Raw genomic sequence first — 14,394 nt, 5'->3', positions numbered from 1 at the left:
CCCTCTTCATCCTGCCTGTGATCTGTGCTCCTGGGGGAGGCTGAGTCCTTGAATTCTGGTTGCAGGCAGAAGCAGAGTTGGGATCTGTGTGGCAGCCAAGCACAGAGCTCCTTCCTCAGCCCAGTTTTGATCCTGAGGCTCTCCCTGCAGGATTCCTTGGGGGATAAGGCAGAGGAGGTGCTGAGCTGTGTTTTCTGTGTGTAGGGATGTTGCCTTGCCCTCATCCCCACCAAGTTCTCTGAGGATGGGCAGGATGAATTTCCAGGACGTGCCAAAACGTGCAACTGTGTACATAGATTTGAGAGATGCTGAGCCACCAAAGCCAGTGACAGTCCCTGAAGAGAAACAAAGGTAAATCCTGGCTTTATTGGGAGCGAGAAATAAGTAATAAAAAGTGAGAAACTGAAACCTTTCTAAATCTCATGCTTGTGAAATGTAACTTTAAAAATGTTCTTTCACACCTCTGTCATAAGGAGAAACCTTGTAGTTAATAAACAGCTACTAGATAATAAACAGGTAAACATTTTGTTCTAGTTGCTTGAGTACTTGAATTTTCTTTTTGCTAGAGTAATATGTGAAGGACTCTCCAGAGATCTTCCCTGGAAGTATCTCTCCCTTTTTCCTCATTTTCTAAATTTGCATCTTAGAAATGACCAAGAGCCAACACTCAGCTGGAACAGGGTTGATTAATGTGTGATTGTTTCACAGTGCAAGTGACAGCTCCTCCTCCTCTGAAGAAGAAGAAGAAGAGACTGTGACAATTCAGGATGAAGCAGGAAGGAGAATGTAAGATTCCTTATCAGGACTGTTTTCCAAGTGATATGATGTTCATTTTTTCTGAAACTAAAATAGTTGCCCCACCAATGATCAGATTTGTGTACTTAAATATTGCCATTCCTGGTCTTCACAGCAAAAAAAAAAACCCACAAAAAAACAAAACAAACAAAAAAAAAACCAAAAAAAACCAAAAAAAAACCCCCAAAAAAAGCCCAGTAATGGAAGTGCTCCAGTGTGGCCCCAGGAGGTCACTCTTTCCCTGTTGCATGGTAAAGCTACCAAAGGTAGAGAGTTGTTGATCCCTGAGGCAATATTTGCACCTGTCCAGCTGCTTGGGACAGCTCAAAACACAGCCAGAGGTGCCCTGGGGGCTGGAAAATGTGAGTTTTTCTCCAGCCCTGTGTGAGTGACACCAGAACTGTGTTAGACAAGCCTCAGAACCAAACTTTGGAAATGTTGTAGGGAGCTGAGTCAGACAAACCTTTATTTTTATAAATAATAAGATAGGCTAGAATGGATAGATATTTAAAGAGAATATTGACTACATTGGATGGACAGGGACCCTCTTAATTGGAAGGGAAGAGAAATGCTCTTGGTCTCAGCAGGGCAGGATTCTGATCTCATTCACGAGGGGACTATCCAGTTTCATTTTTATCTGGAACAAATTATTAAACAGGAATTATTATTCTGTGCATGTAGATTATGTCAGGACAGGACATTCCACTACCACAGTAATGTGCTTGCTGACAGCAGTCTCATTGAGGAAATTAAGCCAAGCATTCAAAAACTGTAATGATTATTAGAAAAACTTTTCATCTGTGTGTATTTGAACCCAAACCCCTGTATCCAAAAGGGACAAAAATCTATAGGCTCTGAATTCCATGCCAACCATACATTTGTTCAGGCCTGTTCTGGCAGGTGTTTGTGTTGTGCCTGAATGCAGAAGAGGTAAATAAATTGCCAGGAAGATCAATTTTGTGTTCTGGCTCTGCTTGTGTCACCTGAGTGCTGATGCAATGTGGTATTTTGGGGGTCCCCTGTGGCAGGAAGGAAATGATGAATCTGACTCCATGTTCTTAGAAGGCTAATTTATTATTTTATGATATTATATTAAAGAATGCTATACTAAACTGTACTGAAGAATGGAGAAAGGATACAGACAGAAGGTTTAACAAGATACTAATTAAAACCTTGTGACTCTCTCCTCAGAGTCCAACACAGCCTGACTGTGATTGGCCATTAAGTTAAAACAATTCACATGTTGGATAAACAATCTCCAAACCACAATCCAAAGCAGCCAAAAAAAGTAGAAGCAAATGAGATAATATTGTTTTGCTTTTTCTCTGAGGCTTCTCAGCTTCCCAGGAGAAGAAATCCTGGTGAAGGGATTTTTCCAGAAAATATGACAGCGACATTGCTACTGTCACCCCCAGTTATTGCTCCTGTAGATGCCCAGTCCTTGTTTAGAGCTCTCATCATATGTGAAGTTCCTCAGAGATTGAGTTTATTCCTACAATGCTTTATCTTGATGAAATCAGGTTTTTATTTCCTTTGCAGGAGGAATTGCTCAGGGAAGAGCCTGTTACTGCAACAACTCCGAGCAGCCCGGAAGGAGGCCTTGGAGCTTCTTCACAAAACATCTCTTCCAGCTGAGAAACTGCAGCCAGAAAGGCTGGAAGACACAGCTTCCTCTAATAAAGGTCAAACCCAATCTTGTAAAGTGAGGCAAGAGACAAATGAGGTGGTTCCCAGGAAACTGATGAGATTGGAACCAGGCAAGGAAAGTCTCCCCTTTTCAAGCTGTGGGGGTGACAGAGCTGACACAGAGAAAGAGAACAAAATGGAAGCTGAGAAGATTCCAAGTGCAGGAAATGCTCCAGAGTGTCCTCTGATTACAGCAGAGTTGCCAAGGTATCCCACAGGAAAACTAATCAGAGGGTTTGGATGTGGCTTCTCTAATTGTCCTGGATTAAAGCAAATTGCTTACCTGGGCTGTGAGCTGGAGCAAGAGGGTGTCTGGATTTGTTAGCTGGCAAGAACAACAGTCCTGGCAGCTGCTGCTGGAAGGTTTAGAGGCAGCCTCAGTGGGGCCTGGCATTAGATGAGCTGGGGCACTCCTGACATTGGAAATGGAGCCTTTTTCTATAGCTTTTATCCTGCAGAAGAAGAGGATAACACAGTATTGATCTCCTTTAGGAACAGCAGCACTGAGGTTTCCTAAGCACAGCTGCCTAGAAAATAGGTCTGGAAGGGTCAGTCTCCCTGTGCCAATAAAGAGTGAGGTAAAATGTAATATCTCCTGGCAGATCTTTATAGAACTTGGTCTTGAAATCCTCAATGGTGAGGATTCCTTGACTCCCAGGTAGAACATTTTGCTGTCTAATTATCCCTAGAGTTGTAAAGCTTTTCATTAAGTCTAATTTAAATTATTCCCTCTCCAATTTAAGCTTATTTTTGTTGTGTTCCCAGAAGGAATGGAAAATGGTTTATTCTGTATCTCAGTTTAAAACACCTTTTACAAACTGGAAGATTTATCAGTCTCCCCTTGTAATTTTTTTTTCTTCCAAACGAAGGAATTCTGACTTTTTGCCAACAAGAAAAGTGCAAGATCTTGCAGTTACAAAGTACACCCGTGAGGAATGCCACAGGCTTATCTAGGAAAGCTTTAAAAAATAGAAATAAAAGTGATGTAATTGAGGAAATTGCAGAGTTATTTGGGCCTCTGCCTCTCTGGGCTTAGTTAAATGTAGTGTATTCTGCTGAAGGTCTAATTTCAAAGTGAAATCAGGTGATTGCCTTGTGCACCTGCCCAACTGTTTGGGAGAGCTCCATTATGCTGCCTTTTCAAAGGTTATATCCTGCTATTTTCAGAGTGAAATTTAACATTCTGACTTTGACATATGAGCCCTGGAAAGAATCAGGATCTGCCTGCTCTGGAGACTGTTACTGTGTCAGAGTTAAACACTTGCCTGCCCTGCCACTTAGACACCTCAGCTCCTGTGTACCTGCCTGAAATGGCAGGTGCTTGGTTGCAGGGTTTTTTCCCTCTGGAATTCCTGACATTAAGCTCATTGCTTCCATCAGGAATAATAAAATGCATTTTGATTGCCTGTTAGCCTGAGATGGCAGCCCATGGCCAGGCAAGAATGTGGATTATTTACTGTCTCTGAATGATAATTCAGTGATTTTCACTGATTTCAGTTTTCTCTGTTGCTGTTCTAATTATTGCTGGGGCACCTGGGGCTGGAAGAATTCAGAAAAAATTGAACTTTGTGTTTGCCAGATTGAACTTTGTGAAATGGCAGATGAAATCTTTCTGTGGGCATCCAGGTGTAGAAAGATGGGAGGTCTTGGGGTCAGGGGAACTTTATCTCTGTCATATCCTATAGCAGATAGGAAAGGAAATGGGTCTAGACTGGGAGTCTTGGTGTGGAGATGGGGAGTGACACCTCACAAACATATCTCTGCTTGGAGGAGTTTGCATCTCCACATAGATCATCACCACTTATCAAAGTTTGATCTCTGCTCCTTTTCTTTGAGGTGTTTTTCTTCTTAGAGAGATGATTTCATCCACTGACAAGTTCTTGTGTCCCCCTACAAACAGCAGAATTTCTCTCTAAATCTATTTTAGCCTTTCATGTCATGATTCCCCCTCCAGTGTGTGGTGTAAATACGAGAAAAAAAAGAAGTGCAACCAGATCAATGAGTGGCTTTTTCCCCCCAAGTGTAAAGCTTAATCTGTGTATTTTCCAGGAGAGAAGGAAGTGCCAGAGAGCTATCCCAAAAGGAAGAGGAGATGCAGGAGAGGCAGAGGAGATGCAGATTGCAGGAGCAGCTGGAGCAGTGGCAGCCTCAGCGCTCGGTGTGGGGGAAGCAGCCCATGGCAGAGAACACCCCGCTGCTGTTCCACAGGGTCAGTGCCTCAGGGTGGGCTGGGCCTGGCAGGCTCCTGCTTGGAAAAGCCAGGTGTCTGCTGAGGAAGGCAGGAGCCTCCCCTGAAATGGAAAATGTAAACCCCCTCCCTCTGAATTATTGTCATTTTGAAATTAAGGGGCTCTCAGGCAAACATATGGGAATAGGAATAACAGTTCTTTACTAGGAAAACTAAAAGTGAATACAAATGCAATAGTACAAAGATAAACCAGTGACAGAGTGAGACCATACCCTGCCCCCTGTGTGCCAGGGGGTGTCCCAGCCCCATCCAGGGGGGCTCAGCCCTCCTGCAGTGCCAGCTGTGGCTCTGCTGCAGCAGGGATCCTGCACAAGGGGGGAGTTTTCCTCTGCAGCTCCAGGGCTGCTGCAGATGGGCCTGGGCTCCCTCTGGCCATGCAGGGCAGCAGAAAGCTGCTCCTCTGGCAATGCAGGGGGCAAAGGCTGCTGTGCTGTGCCAGGCTCAGATTGGATCCAGGTAGGAATGCTTGGCTCCTGCCCTGGGCACAGCATCTCCCCATGGGATGCTGGGATTGGATCAGCCCTGCAGGGACACTCGGTGGCCATGGACAGCAGAGATCTCCTGGAGGGAGGGTTGGCTGGGGGAGAGATAAAGAAAAAACTGCCCATGGACAGCAGAGAACTGCCCCAGCTCTGACAGATCACAGAACACACAGCCCCAAGCTAAGACACAGGAGCTCCCTGCCAGGGGCAGCTGGGAGCAAAATGTCATTTTTATTGCATTGTTTCAAATGTGTTTGTTATGGAGAACCATTAGCTGAGGAGAGGAGCAGCCCTACAGCTCTTCTCTCACACTAAGGGAGAATTCCCCACTTTCCTGTGCAGGGAGAGCTCCCCAAGCAGCTCCCTCCAGTTCTGACCTCTCAGGGCTTGCTGGAGTCAGTGGCTCAGTGTCATCTACTTCACAGCAGCCAGAGTCTCCCACATGATTTTTCATAACTTTTCCTAAAAAAGTGAAATATTTTTCCTGTCTCTGCTGAGTCCTGTTGTCAGCCCCCACCAACTTAATAGTTCACTTTTGTGGGTTAGTTTTGAGGATTGTGGATTTAATAATAGGTTTTACTCCTGATTAAGGGGGTATGAAATGATCCTGATTTTAGCCAAAGCCTAACTATGGCTTGGAGGACAAGGCTGTTGTTACTCCTCAGAAGATTTCTCTCTGTCCCTGCCCTCAGCAGAGGGCTTGGAATGAGATGAGCTGTAGGATCACTCCCAACCCATTCCATGATTTTATGACAAGCAGTTCTGCTTCATCCATGCATTGATTCTGCTGAGCACAAGGTGAGGAGGTCAGAGGAGGTGAGAAACTGCAGAACCACCATGAATCCACCATAATGATTTCTCTGGGTTAATGCCAATAACAAAACTTTTTTGTCAGTACAAAAGTTGAAAGACTTCACAGCCCTAGATTTGGGGCTGGACCATTTAGGTTTGTTTTGTAAATTGATTGCTGTGATTGTGGAGATTTGAAAGCTCATTTTATTTAGCACTGGAATAGTCAGTGAGGAGGAGTAAAGGGCTAAAAAGCTCCCAGCTGAGTTTCCCTCTGCCAGCCTGCTTTGACAAGGAGAGCACAGCACCCATAGCTCTGCTGTGGAGTGTAAAAGTTGGATTTGCTCCTCCCTGGCTGTTGGCAGGTACCAGCCACTTCCAGTTAGCCTTGATTAAGATGCAGACACTCTTGCTCCTCAGAAATCCACGTGGGCCTTGCTCTCTCCTTCCTGACAATGCACCAGACAATGCAGAATCACCCTGTGTTTGGTCATTTCCCATATCTGCTGTGCTGATGCCAATAAAATGAGGATGGGCTTGGTGATGAGCTGTGTCTGGAGCAGAGCTCAGGGTGGATCTGTGCTGGAACTGGAGCTGTGAGTGTTCCCCTGAGGGATGGGAGATGTTCCAGCTGTGGCAGCAGGGACAGGGGCATTTCCCAGTGCCCAGAAAGAGGGACAGGGACTGGTCACAGACAAGAGAGGACACAGGGCAGGGTTAAGCTGATTTTGGGAACAAATTCTTCCCTGTGAGGGTGGGCAGGCCCCTGGATCCCTGGCAGTGTCCAAGGCCAGGCTGGAACAGCCTGGGATGGTGGAAGGTGTCCCTGCCCATGGTAGGATGAGAGAATCTTTATGGTCCTTCCCATCCAACCCATTCCAGTGCCAGCCTGCTCCAAGGGACTTGCCTGACCTCCCAAGGCACCAATGGTAACAGGAAATCAGCACAACCCATAATAACCATGTCGTCCTGGCAACTCTGCTCTTAGTTCTTATTCAGAAATATTCATTATTAAAATTAAGACTAAAAAATGTATCAACATCATCTATCAAATACAACAGTCCTTTTTAAGATTACTTGAAGTCTGCTTTGATAGCAGCACTTTTTCCCTTTGAATTTGAATCGGGTTTTATTTTCTTTCTTTTTTTATGAACACAGAGAATTTTGACTGTTTTGACATTTAAAACTAAGAGCCCCTGTAATTTGGCAGCTATGTCTCAGTGAAAATATCTAATATCTATATATAAACACATATATTCAAAGAAAAAGCCCCAGTGTTTGACAGAGTAGCACACTTGCAAATTTGTTTTGTAAGTCCTTTGTTTTGGCAGTGATAGATGTTCAGATCTGGAACACTTGTCACAGTTTCCAGAATTCTTCTGACCATTTATAATGTTCATAAATAATTGAATTGAATAATAATCAGAGGGAAAGTTTAGAAACTCTGCAATTACTGTAGCTGAGGTGCTGGGAAAGACTGGCAAAGGAAATTTAAAAAGCTGCATTAGGGTTACATTAGAGTTCTTGTCTAAAATGTAAAAGCAGATTTAATGTGCTGTCTCCTTTTTCTCAACCCAGTTCAGTCAAACTCTGTCCTCAGCTTCACTCTGAGAGTCAGGGCTGGGGAGAGGGAACTTGAGAGACTGAGAATTCACTTCCAGGGGCACTTCAGGGGCTGAGATCCAGTGGATTTTCAAGACATGCAGGTGCCAATTCCCTGGGAAATCAGTGGGTTCTTTCTAAGAATTCTGCCTGCCAGGTCCATGTCTGGAGGTGTCTGAATACTTGGGCAATCTGGCTCACCTCTTGGTTTTAAAAATAATGCAGGGAAAAACCTGCATTTTAATGCTGTGTTTTGGGTTCATTTGTTTGATTTTTTTTTCCCCTTCTCTGCCCCACCCAAACTTTTGGTGAAATTTAAGACTGGCATGAGTTGATCTCTTCTGAAATTGGGCCCCAACCACATTTTAGCCTTTGAATCTGGTTCAGAACTGATTCCAGCACCTGGAGTTCTGTGAGGGCCAGCAGAGTGGTGGTGAGATCCTCACTGTAGGGTCAGGCTGAATTAGGAGTTTAGAGGAACTGCACAGGGTTTCCTTTATTTTGTGAGCAGTGTTATTGATGAGGGAGACAGAAGGAATGCTCACAGGATGTAAAGCAGCTAAATGGAGGATGTAAAATGAAATGGGTTTGATTTGTCACTTCATTCACCTTGCTTGTTATGATCAGTAACTTGGTGCTGGTGTTGTTTTCTGTCACATTCCCATTCGGTGGCATCCAAATAATGGTGGGAACTTTTGCCACACTCAGGGCTGAGTTTTGTGTCAGGAGCAGCACAAGCAGGTTATTCTAAGGATATCACAGGATCCCAGACTGGCATGGGTGGGAAGGGACCTTAAATCCCATCCCCTGCCATGAGCAGGGACATCTTCCACTATCCCAGCCTGGCCTTGAACACTGCAGCCAAACCCCTGCATGGCCCATCCAGCCCTGGCATTCACTTCACACAGAACAACTAGAATTTAGCTTGTACTCATCTCCTTTATTATTGGAAAAAAGTAGTATTTCCAGCAGGGCTTCAGTTTGATTCTGCATTTATTGCTTTATCATGATATGGCAGAACAGGATAATGTTGTTGGAGAGCTATTAGGAGCCACCTTGTAAGCAGCCCCTCATAAACAGAGTTTTATCTCCCTTACACAGCCAGGGTGGTTGGGAAATGAATGTGTTGACTCACACTGAGGCCTCTCATTTTTCTTGGCATTCACAATCACTTGGGCTAACCTTGTATTAGTAATTATGTTACCATGATCCTCATCTCATTGCAGCTTAGCCTTACAGCTGCCTTACACAACAAAAACATCCAGGCACAACACATTCATTCTACCTTAACAAATAGATGATGTGGGTACTTTCCTTTCCATCTTGTAAACACAGGCTCCATCACCTTTTTGTCAAAATCAGCAGGTTCTTTATGTTAACACCCCGTTGACTCAGCTCACTGGTGTCAGGGAGAATTCTCAGCCACAAGATGTTCCACTTGTATTGCAACAAAATCAATTCTTTATAGAACTTGGTCTTGAAATCTTCAATGTTGAGGATTCTTTGACTCCCAGGTAGTCCATGTTGCTGTTTAATTACCCTTAGAGTTGTAAAGCTTTTCATCAAGCCTAATTTAAATTATTCCCTTTCCAATTTAAGCTTAATTTTGTTGTGTTCCCAGAAGGAATGGAAAATGGTTTATTCTGTGTATCAGTGTTTTAAAATCTCAGTGTTTTTACAAACTGGAAGATAAAATTACCAATATATCATGGTCAAATCCTTCCTTGCCCTTTGATGGCCTTGTTCTCTCTTTGATCCTGTATTTCTTCAGGGGAAAATCCCTGACAAAATTCATATTTATCATCCAGAGTGGTGCTGAAGTGCTGGACATTCTGCTACTGGGAGAGTTACCCTGCATCAGCACAGTCTGCCTGAAAGTAGGGATTGATTTCCAAAACTTGTAAATTATTTTTAGTTCAGTTACTGGCCCCAAAAGTTATTTTTAAGTAGGAGGTGCCTTGATCTCAATTTGTCAGTGAAATGCTTTTGATTCTTTACCTGTCTTCCTTAAATAGGTGCCTGTGATTGCCATTGCTGTTCCATGGGTGTTTTGATCTTTTTGAGGCAGTGGTGCTGACATCAGCATTGGAATTTGCCCTTTTCTTCCCTCCCTGGGTTGTTCAAGGACGTTGTGGATCCCGGGATCCCAACCCAGCTCTTCACCTGCTGGGCCAGGGCACCTGGGCACCTCCCCAGCTCCTCTGGAGCTGCCCACATGACTGCACTGAGATGATGGCCTCAGCACTGTTTAAAAATACACCACTTTTATTGCTGGGTGGAAGATGGATAAAGGAAAAGGACGCTAAGAAAGTCAAATTAATGTCTCCACTTAAAGAATGGACAAAAGCCTGATCAACCACTCATGAAGGAATAGGTTTTGTGCCACTTCCTTACAGAAATGCCAATTTATCCCCCAAATTGTGGTGCAGTACATATATTTGGAGAAGCTGAGGAAACCTATAAAATCTTTTTATGATTATAACGATTTTGTTACACAGTAGTTGAGTTTTTCTATATCTGCATTACTCCAAAGGTGATCCTGGTAATACAAATCACCTGTGATCAAATGTTTTCATTGACCCTGGGCCAAAGCAGCTGCATCTGTGTGAATGTAATTACAACAGCATTTAGCCCTGTTATTTTAATATAGCTTTAAAAAACCCCATTAACTATAAAAATCACCAAATAGTTCCTACAGGAATGTTTTTTGGACACCAGAGCTGAGTTTGGGGTTTGCCTGGCTCCAGGTGCTTTCCTTGTTGGGCTGATGCCAAGGCTGTGGCCAGCAGTGCTGTGCCCAACAGCCACCAGATGGCCCCTGAATTCCTCCTTTTTTTTTTCCTGCCAGGCATTTAATGAGTTCCTGAAACGAGATTAAAATCTCTTGTACTTAATGAACCCTCTGCCTCGACTCAAGAAAGGCTTAAAAATAAACTAAGGCAATTAGAGATGGAGTTAAACTTAGCACACAGAGACAGGAGGCCAAGATTCCTGTTTGTGCCACCAGCCCAGCACACAGCATTTGGAATGGATGGAAGATCCCAAGGAAATGTTTTTCTAGCATGGGTGGCTGGCACAGAGCCTGTGTTTCTGGCCTCCTCTTCATCTTCCCACATGGTGCCAGGGCAAGCAAACGGGGGGATTGCTGGCACAGCACTTTGCTGGAGTAGCTGCTTCCTGCTGTCCCTGGCTGTGGGCACAAATCCCAGGAGCTGAGGCTCAGCATGGCACAGGTCTGACCTGAGGATCTGCCTGAAGAGGCAAACAGAGGGTCCAGGCCTTGCCTGTCTGTGTTACAAACACCTCCCTCCACACAGGAGGAGTTTGTTCTCCGTGGATGTGTTTAAAAAAGACTGGATGTGGCACTTGATGGTTTAATTGAGGTGTTAGGGCATGGGTTGGTCTCCGTGATCTTTAAGGTCTCTTCCATCCTGGTCATTCTGTGAATTCATTCTGTAAATTCTGTGTTCCCAGAGTCAGGAATGTTATGGAGGTGCCCAGGCACTCTCAGGGCAGGTTGTACTTCCCATCCTCTGTGGAGGGATAGAAGGTAAGAAAATAGAGATAGTGCAGAAGGGAGTCTCACACCTGAGGAGTTGCAGCTGTACTAATTACCAAAGATTAGGAACAGGCCTGCCCTTAACAGGCCACAGCTGTGTCTAATAAGAAGAGTGCTATAAAAGAGTGGGTGAGCTGTGTGAGGGGAAAGTTGGGGTTTGTTGGCTGTGCTGTGAAGGAGTCAGTGCTATCAGGAGTTGCCCATGAGAAATCACCAAGAAGGTCTGGAGCTTTTGCAGTAAGATGACAACAATCCTCATGGCTCCACTCCCCAGTTCAGCTCACACCACCACAGCAGGTCCAAGAGCCACACAGTAAAGCTGCTTTCATAACCTTTGGCTGCTTTAAGAGGTTTTTCCAGCCAAATTGCTGTAGAAATGCTCAGAACCAGGAAATTCACCTGTGCTGAATGCAACAGGGTCACCAAAAAGCCGTGGAGAACCTTCCATGTGCACCTTGATGGTTCCCAGAGGTTCCCAGGTTTGTGCTTTTTCCAGCTGTGGGAGGAATTGAAGAGCCAGAGATTCACAAAGCAATGAGATCTTGCAGTGCTGTTTCTCTGGCTGCAGTTTGGAAAGGCCTCAGGATAATGTGAGATATTTAATCCTTTATAGTCCTCGGCATCTCTTGGAAGTGATTAAAATGAGTTCAGGCTTTTTCCTCAATACACTCCTGCCTGAGTTTGACAGATGGGAACATTGGTTGCTGTTGCTTAAGGGAAAGGTTAATACAAGGAAAAGGAGCAGAGTTTCCAGGATTCCATCATGAGCTTGCTGCCAGTAGAGGTCCTGAATACTCCTCCATTCACATTAACAGGATGTTCACATTAAACTTGGAGACAATAATGTAAAATGTCCACGAGCCAAATTCTATTTCTTATCCCAGAGAGGGCAGGAGGACACAAAACCATATCTGGGCTTTTTGTCTCCTCAGGTCCTGCAGTGTGCCAGGCTGCCCTGGTTTTGCAGTGGCTCTGAACAAGTGCCAGTCACGTTTAATTACACAGAGAAACAAACACTTTCTGCTGTGATTCTCTCTTGGAATCAAAATAGAATCCCCAACTCCTGGCCTTACCTCAGGGCTGTGATCACTGATGCTATTTGTAGATGAAAGGAGGCTGAACCTGCCCCTCTGTTGTTCCAAGGGGATGTACAGGCTTATCTGTTAAAGGAACTGCAGGATTTAAACTGCACTCCTGGTTTTCTTCATGCCTTCTTCTTCAGCATTGACTTGGGCTGGGCTCGTGTTCCAAATCTCAGCACACAGGGGGATAAACTTGGTCACAACTTTTAAACACATTATTCCACAAATACTCATTATGGGGCATTATTCTCAGTGGCAGGGAATGGAATTCAGGGCTTTATCTGAGATTATGGAGTGGAAGAATTGTGCAGTTATTTTTATTTGGCAAACACAGATCTCTGCCCAGCTCTGTGCCAAGCACCTGGAGTTCCCACCAGCTTCAGGGAGCACTGTGAGCACTCAGCAGTTCTCAGGATCACACAGCCCCAAACTCACAGGTCTGAAGGGTGTTTTATAGCTGCAGGGAAGAGCACAGAGCCTGTGACAAACTGGATACAATCCATTTTAATTGGAAGCTGACAGTCTGTACAACAAGCCACTTTAGCTCTGATAAAACTTCCTGATAAAGCAGCTGAGCAGAGTTTCCTCCCCCAGATCCTTTATTTTCCTTTATTTCTTTGGGGATTTCCATAGACTTATCAGGGGAAATGATAAATAAAAAAAGATAAATAGATGGAAGGAAAAAGCAAGGCATTCCCCAAGGTGATAAATATGTGGTGAATCATAGAACCAATCCCAAATGGTTTGGGTTGGAAGGGACCTTAAGGGTTCTCTTGTTCCACCCCCCTGGGAATCTCCTGGAGTATCCAAGCAGAGCCATTCCCATAGGATTCAAACCAGCCTGGAGCATGTGTCAAATGCCAGCCTAGATTTCAGATGGCTGAGGACAAATTCCATGCTCTGTCCCAGCATTTCCAACTGACCATGTGCAATTCCCTTCCCTGGGAGGGTCTGGAAGTGCTGGCACATCCAGGCTGGAATCCTTTGAAGAACAAGTAGAAGATGCAGATAAGATCACACTGAGGGGGCTGAGAGGTGACAACACTTTGAGAATTAGGAAATGAAACAGAGGATAATTTTGAAAGTTAGTTGATTATCTTACACTCTTCCTCTTCAGAGCACTTTACAGAGTCTTGATAATGAATCCAGCTAGACAGGGACCAGGATAAGGAAATATTATCCTCACTTTACAGTTCCACAGAGAAATACTTCATCCCAGAGCCAGGACTGAGGCACAAGTTCCCCATTCCCAGTGTTGTGCTCACATGAAATGTGTAAGTAATTAAACTTCCTTTACTCATTTCAGCTGCTTCTCATTAACCAGGAGTATAAACTCATTAGAGGAGGAACTTTTTGTTACATGTGCTCAGAACACCAGCACAATGAGGCTGGGAATCCTTCTGAGCCTCTCCAAGTGTTACTGGAGTGTAAACACCAATCATGGAAAAGGCACTTCTCATTTTTAATGATTATGGCTTGGAAAGCAAACAAACTCAAATAAGACTCAGTGTTGCTTTGGTTTCAATTTTAATGCATTTCTCAGGTCAGTGTTTACCTGAGCTGAGTCTTTTAAAGAAAATTTTCCTACTTCTAAAAAATAAAGAATAAATTACATGTTAAAAAAAGCTGCTTGTTACAGGTTATTTGAATGGATTTTTAATTTGTTGAATTTGGACCAAAAATATTTTGATCCTGTGTGATCCACAGCATCTCTCTGCTAACAAATGCTATGGACCAGATTTATCCACATCTTTGATAGATGAGCCATTAACTCCAGTGAAGCAGCTGAGAATTCCCTTAGTGCAGTTAAGAGGTTTTATTCTTCATACCCAAGACAAAGAATAATTGTCCAGAGCAAGAAAACTGTCAGCAAGGACATTTTGTTTATTATTATATTTTTAACTTAAATTCTCATGATCTGGAGTGCCCTAAGTGAATTGAAAACTATGGAGATCAGAGCAAATAATGCTCCATTACACAGCTCCCTGAATCCCTGCAGCCTCCCTTGGCAGAGTTATCTGCTTTGGAGCACCATCATTCCTCCATTTGAGCAATCTGAGCCTCATCCACATCAGAAATTTCAATGCCATCTTGCCCCCATCGTGTTTTTCATGTCCATAACCTCAGCATGATGCTCAGAAAGGCAGTGGT

General features: G+C 44.1%; 1 protein-coding gene across 1 annotated transcript in view; it reads left to right on the top strand.

The window, feature by feature from the left end:
- The window catches only part of DNAAF8 (dynein axonemal assembly factor 8), a 103,579-nt gene that overhangs the window by 11,246 nt on the left and 77,939 nt on the right, over positions 1 to 14,394 (top strand). Inside the window, 4 exon segments of the mRNA XM_064726304.1 lie at positions 205 to 351; positions 709 to 786; positions 2,335 to 2,688; positions 4,531 to 4,690. Coding sequence (XP_064582374.1) covers positions 205 to 351; positions 709 to 786; positions 2,335 to 2,688; positions 4,531 to 4,690 — 739 coding nt within the window.

This window comes from Zonotrichia leucophrys, chromosome 14, assembly GCF_028769735.1.
Source record: "Zonotrichia leucophrys gambelii isolate GWCS_2022_RI chromosome 14, RI_Zleu_2.0, whole genome shotgun sequence".
NCBI classification, from domain to species: Eukaryota; Metazoa; Chordata; class Aves; order Passeriformes; family Passerellidae; genus Zonotrichia; species Zonotrichia leucophrys.
The sequence above is the reverse complement of the archived record's forward strand: the minus strand, read 5'-3'. Positions and strand labels throughout refer to the sequence as shown.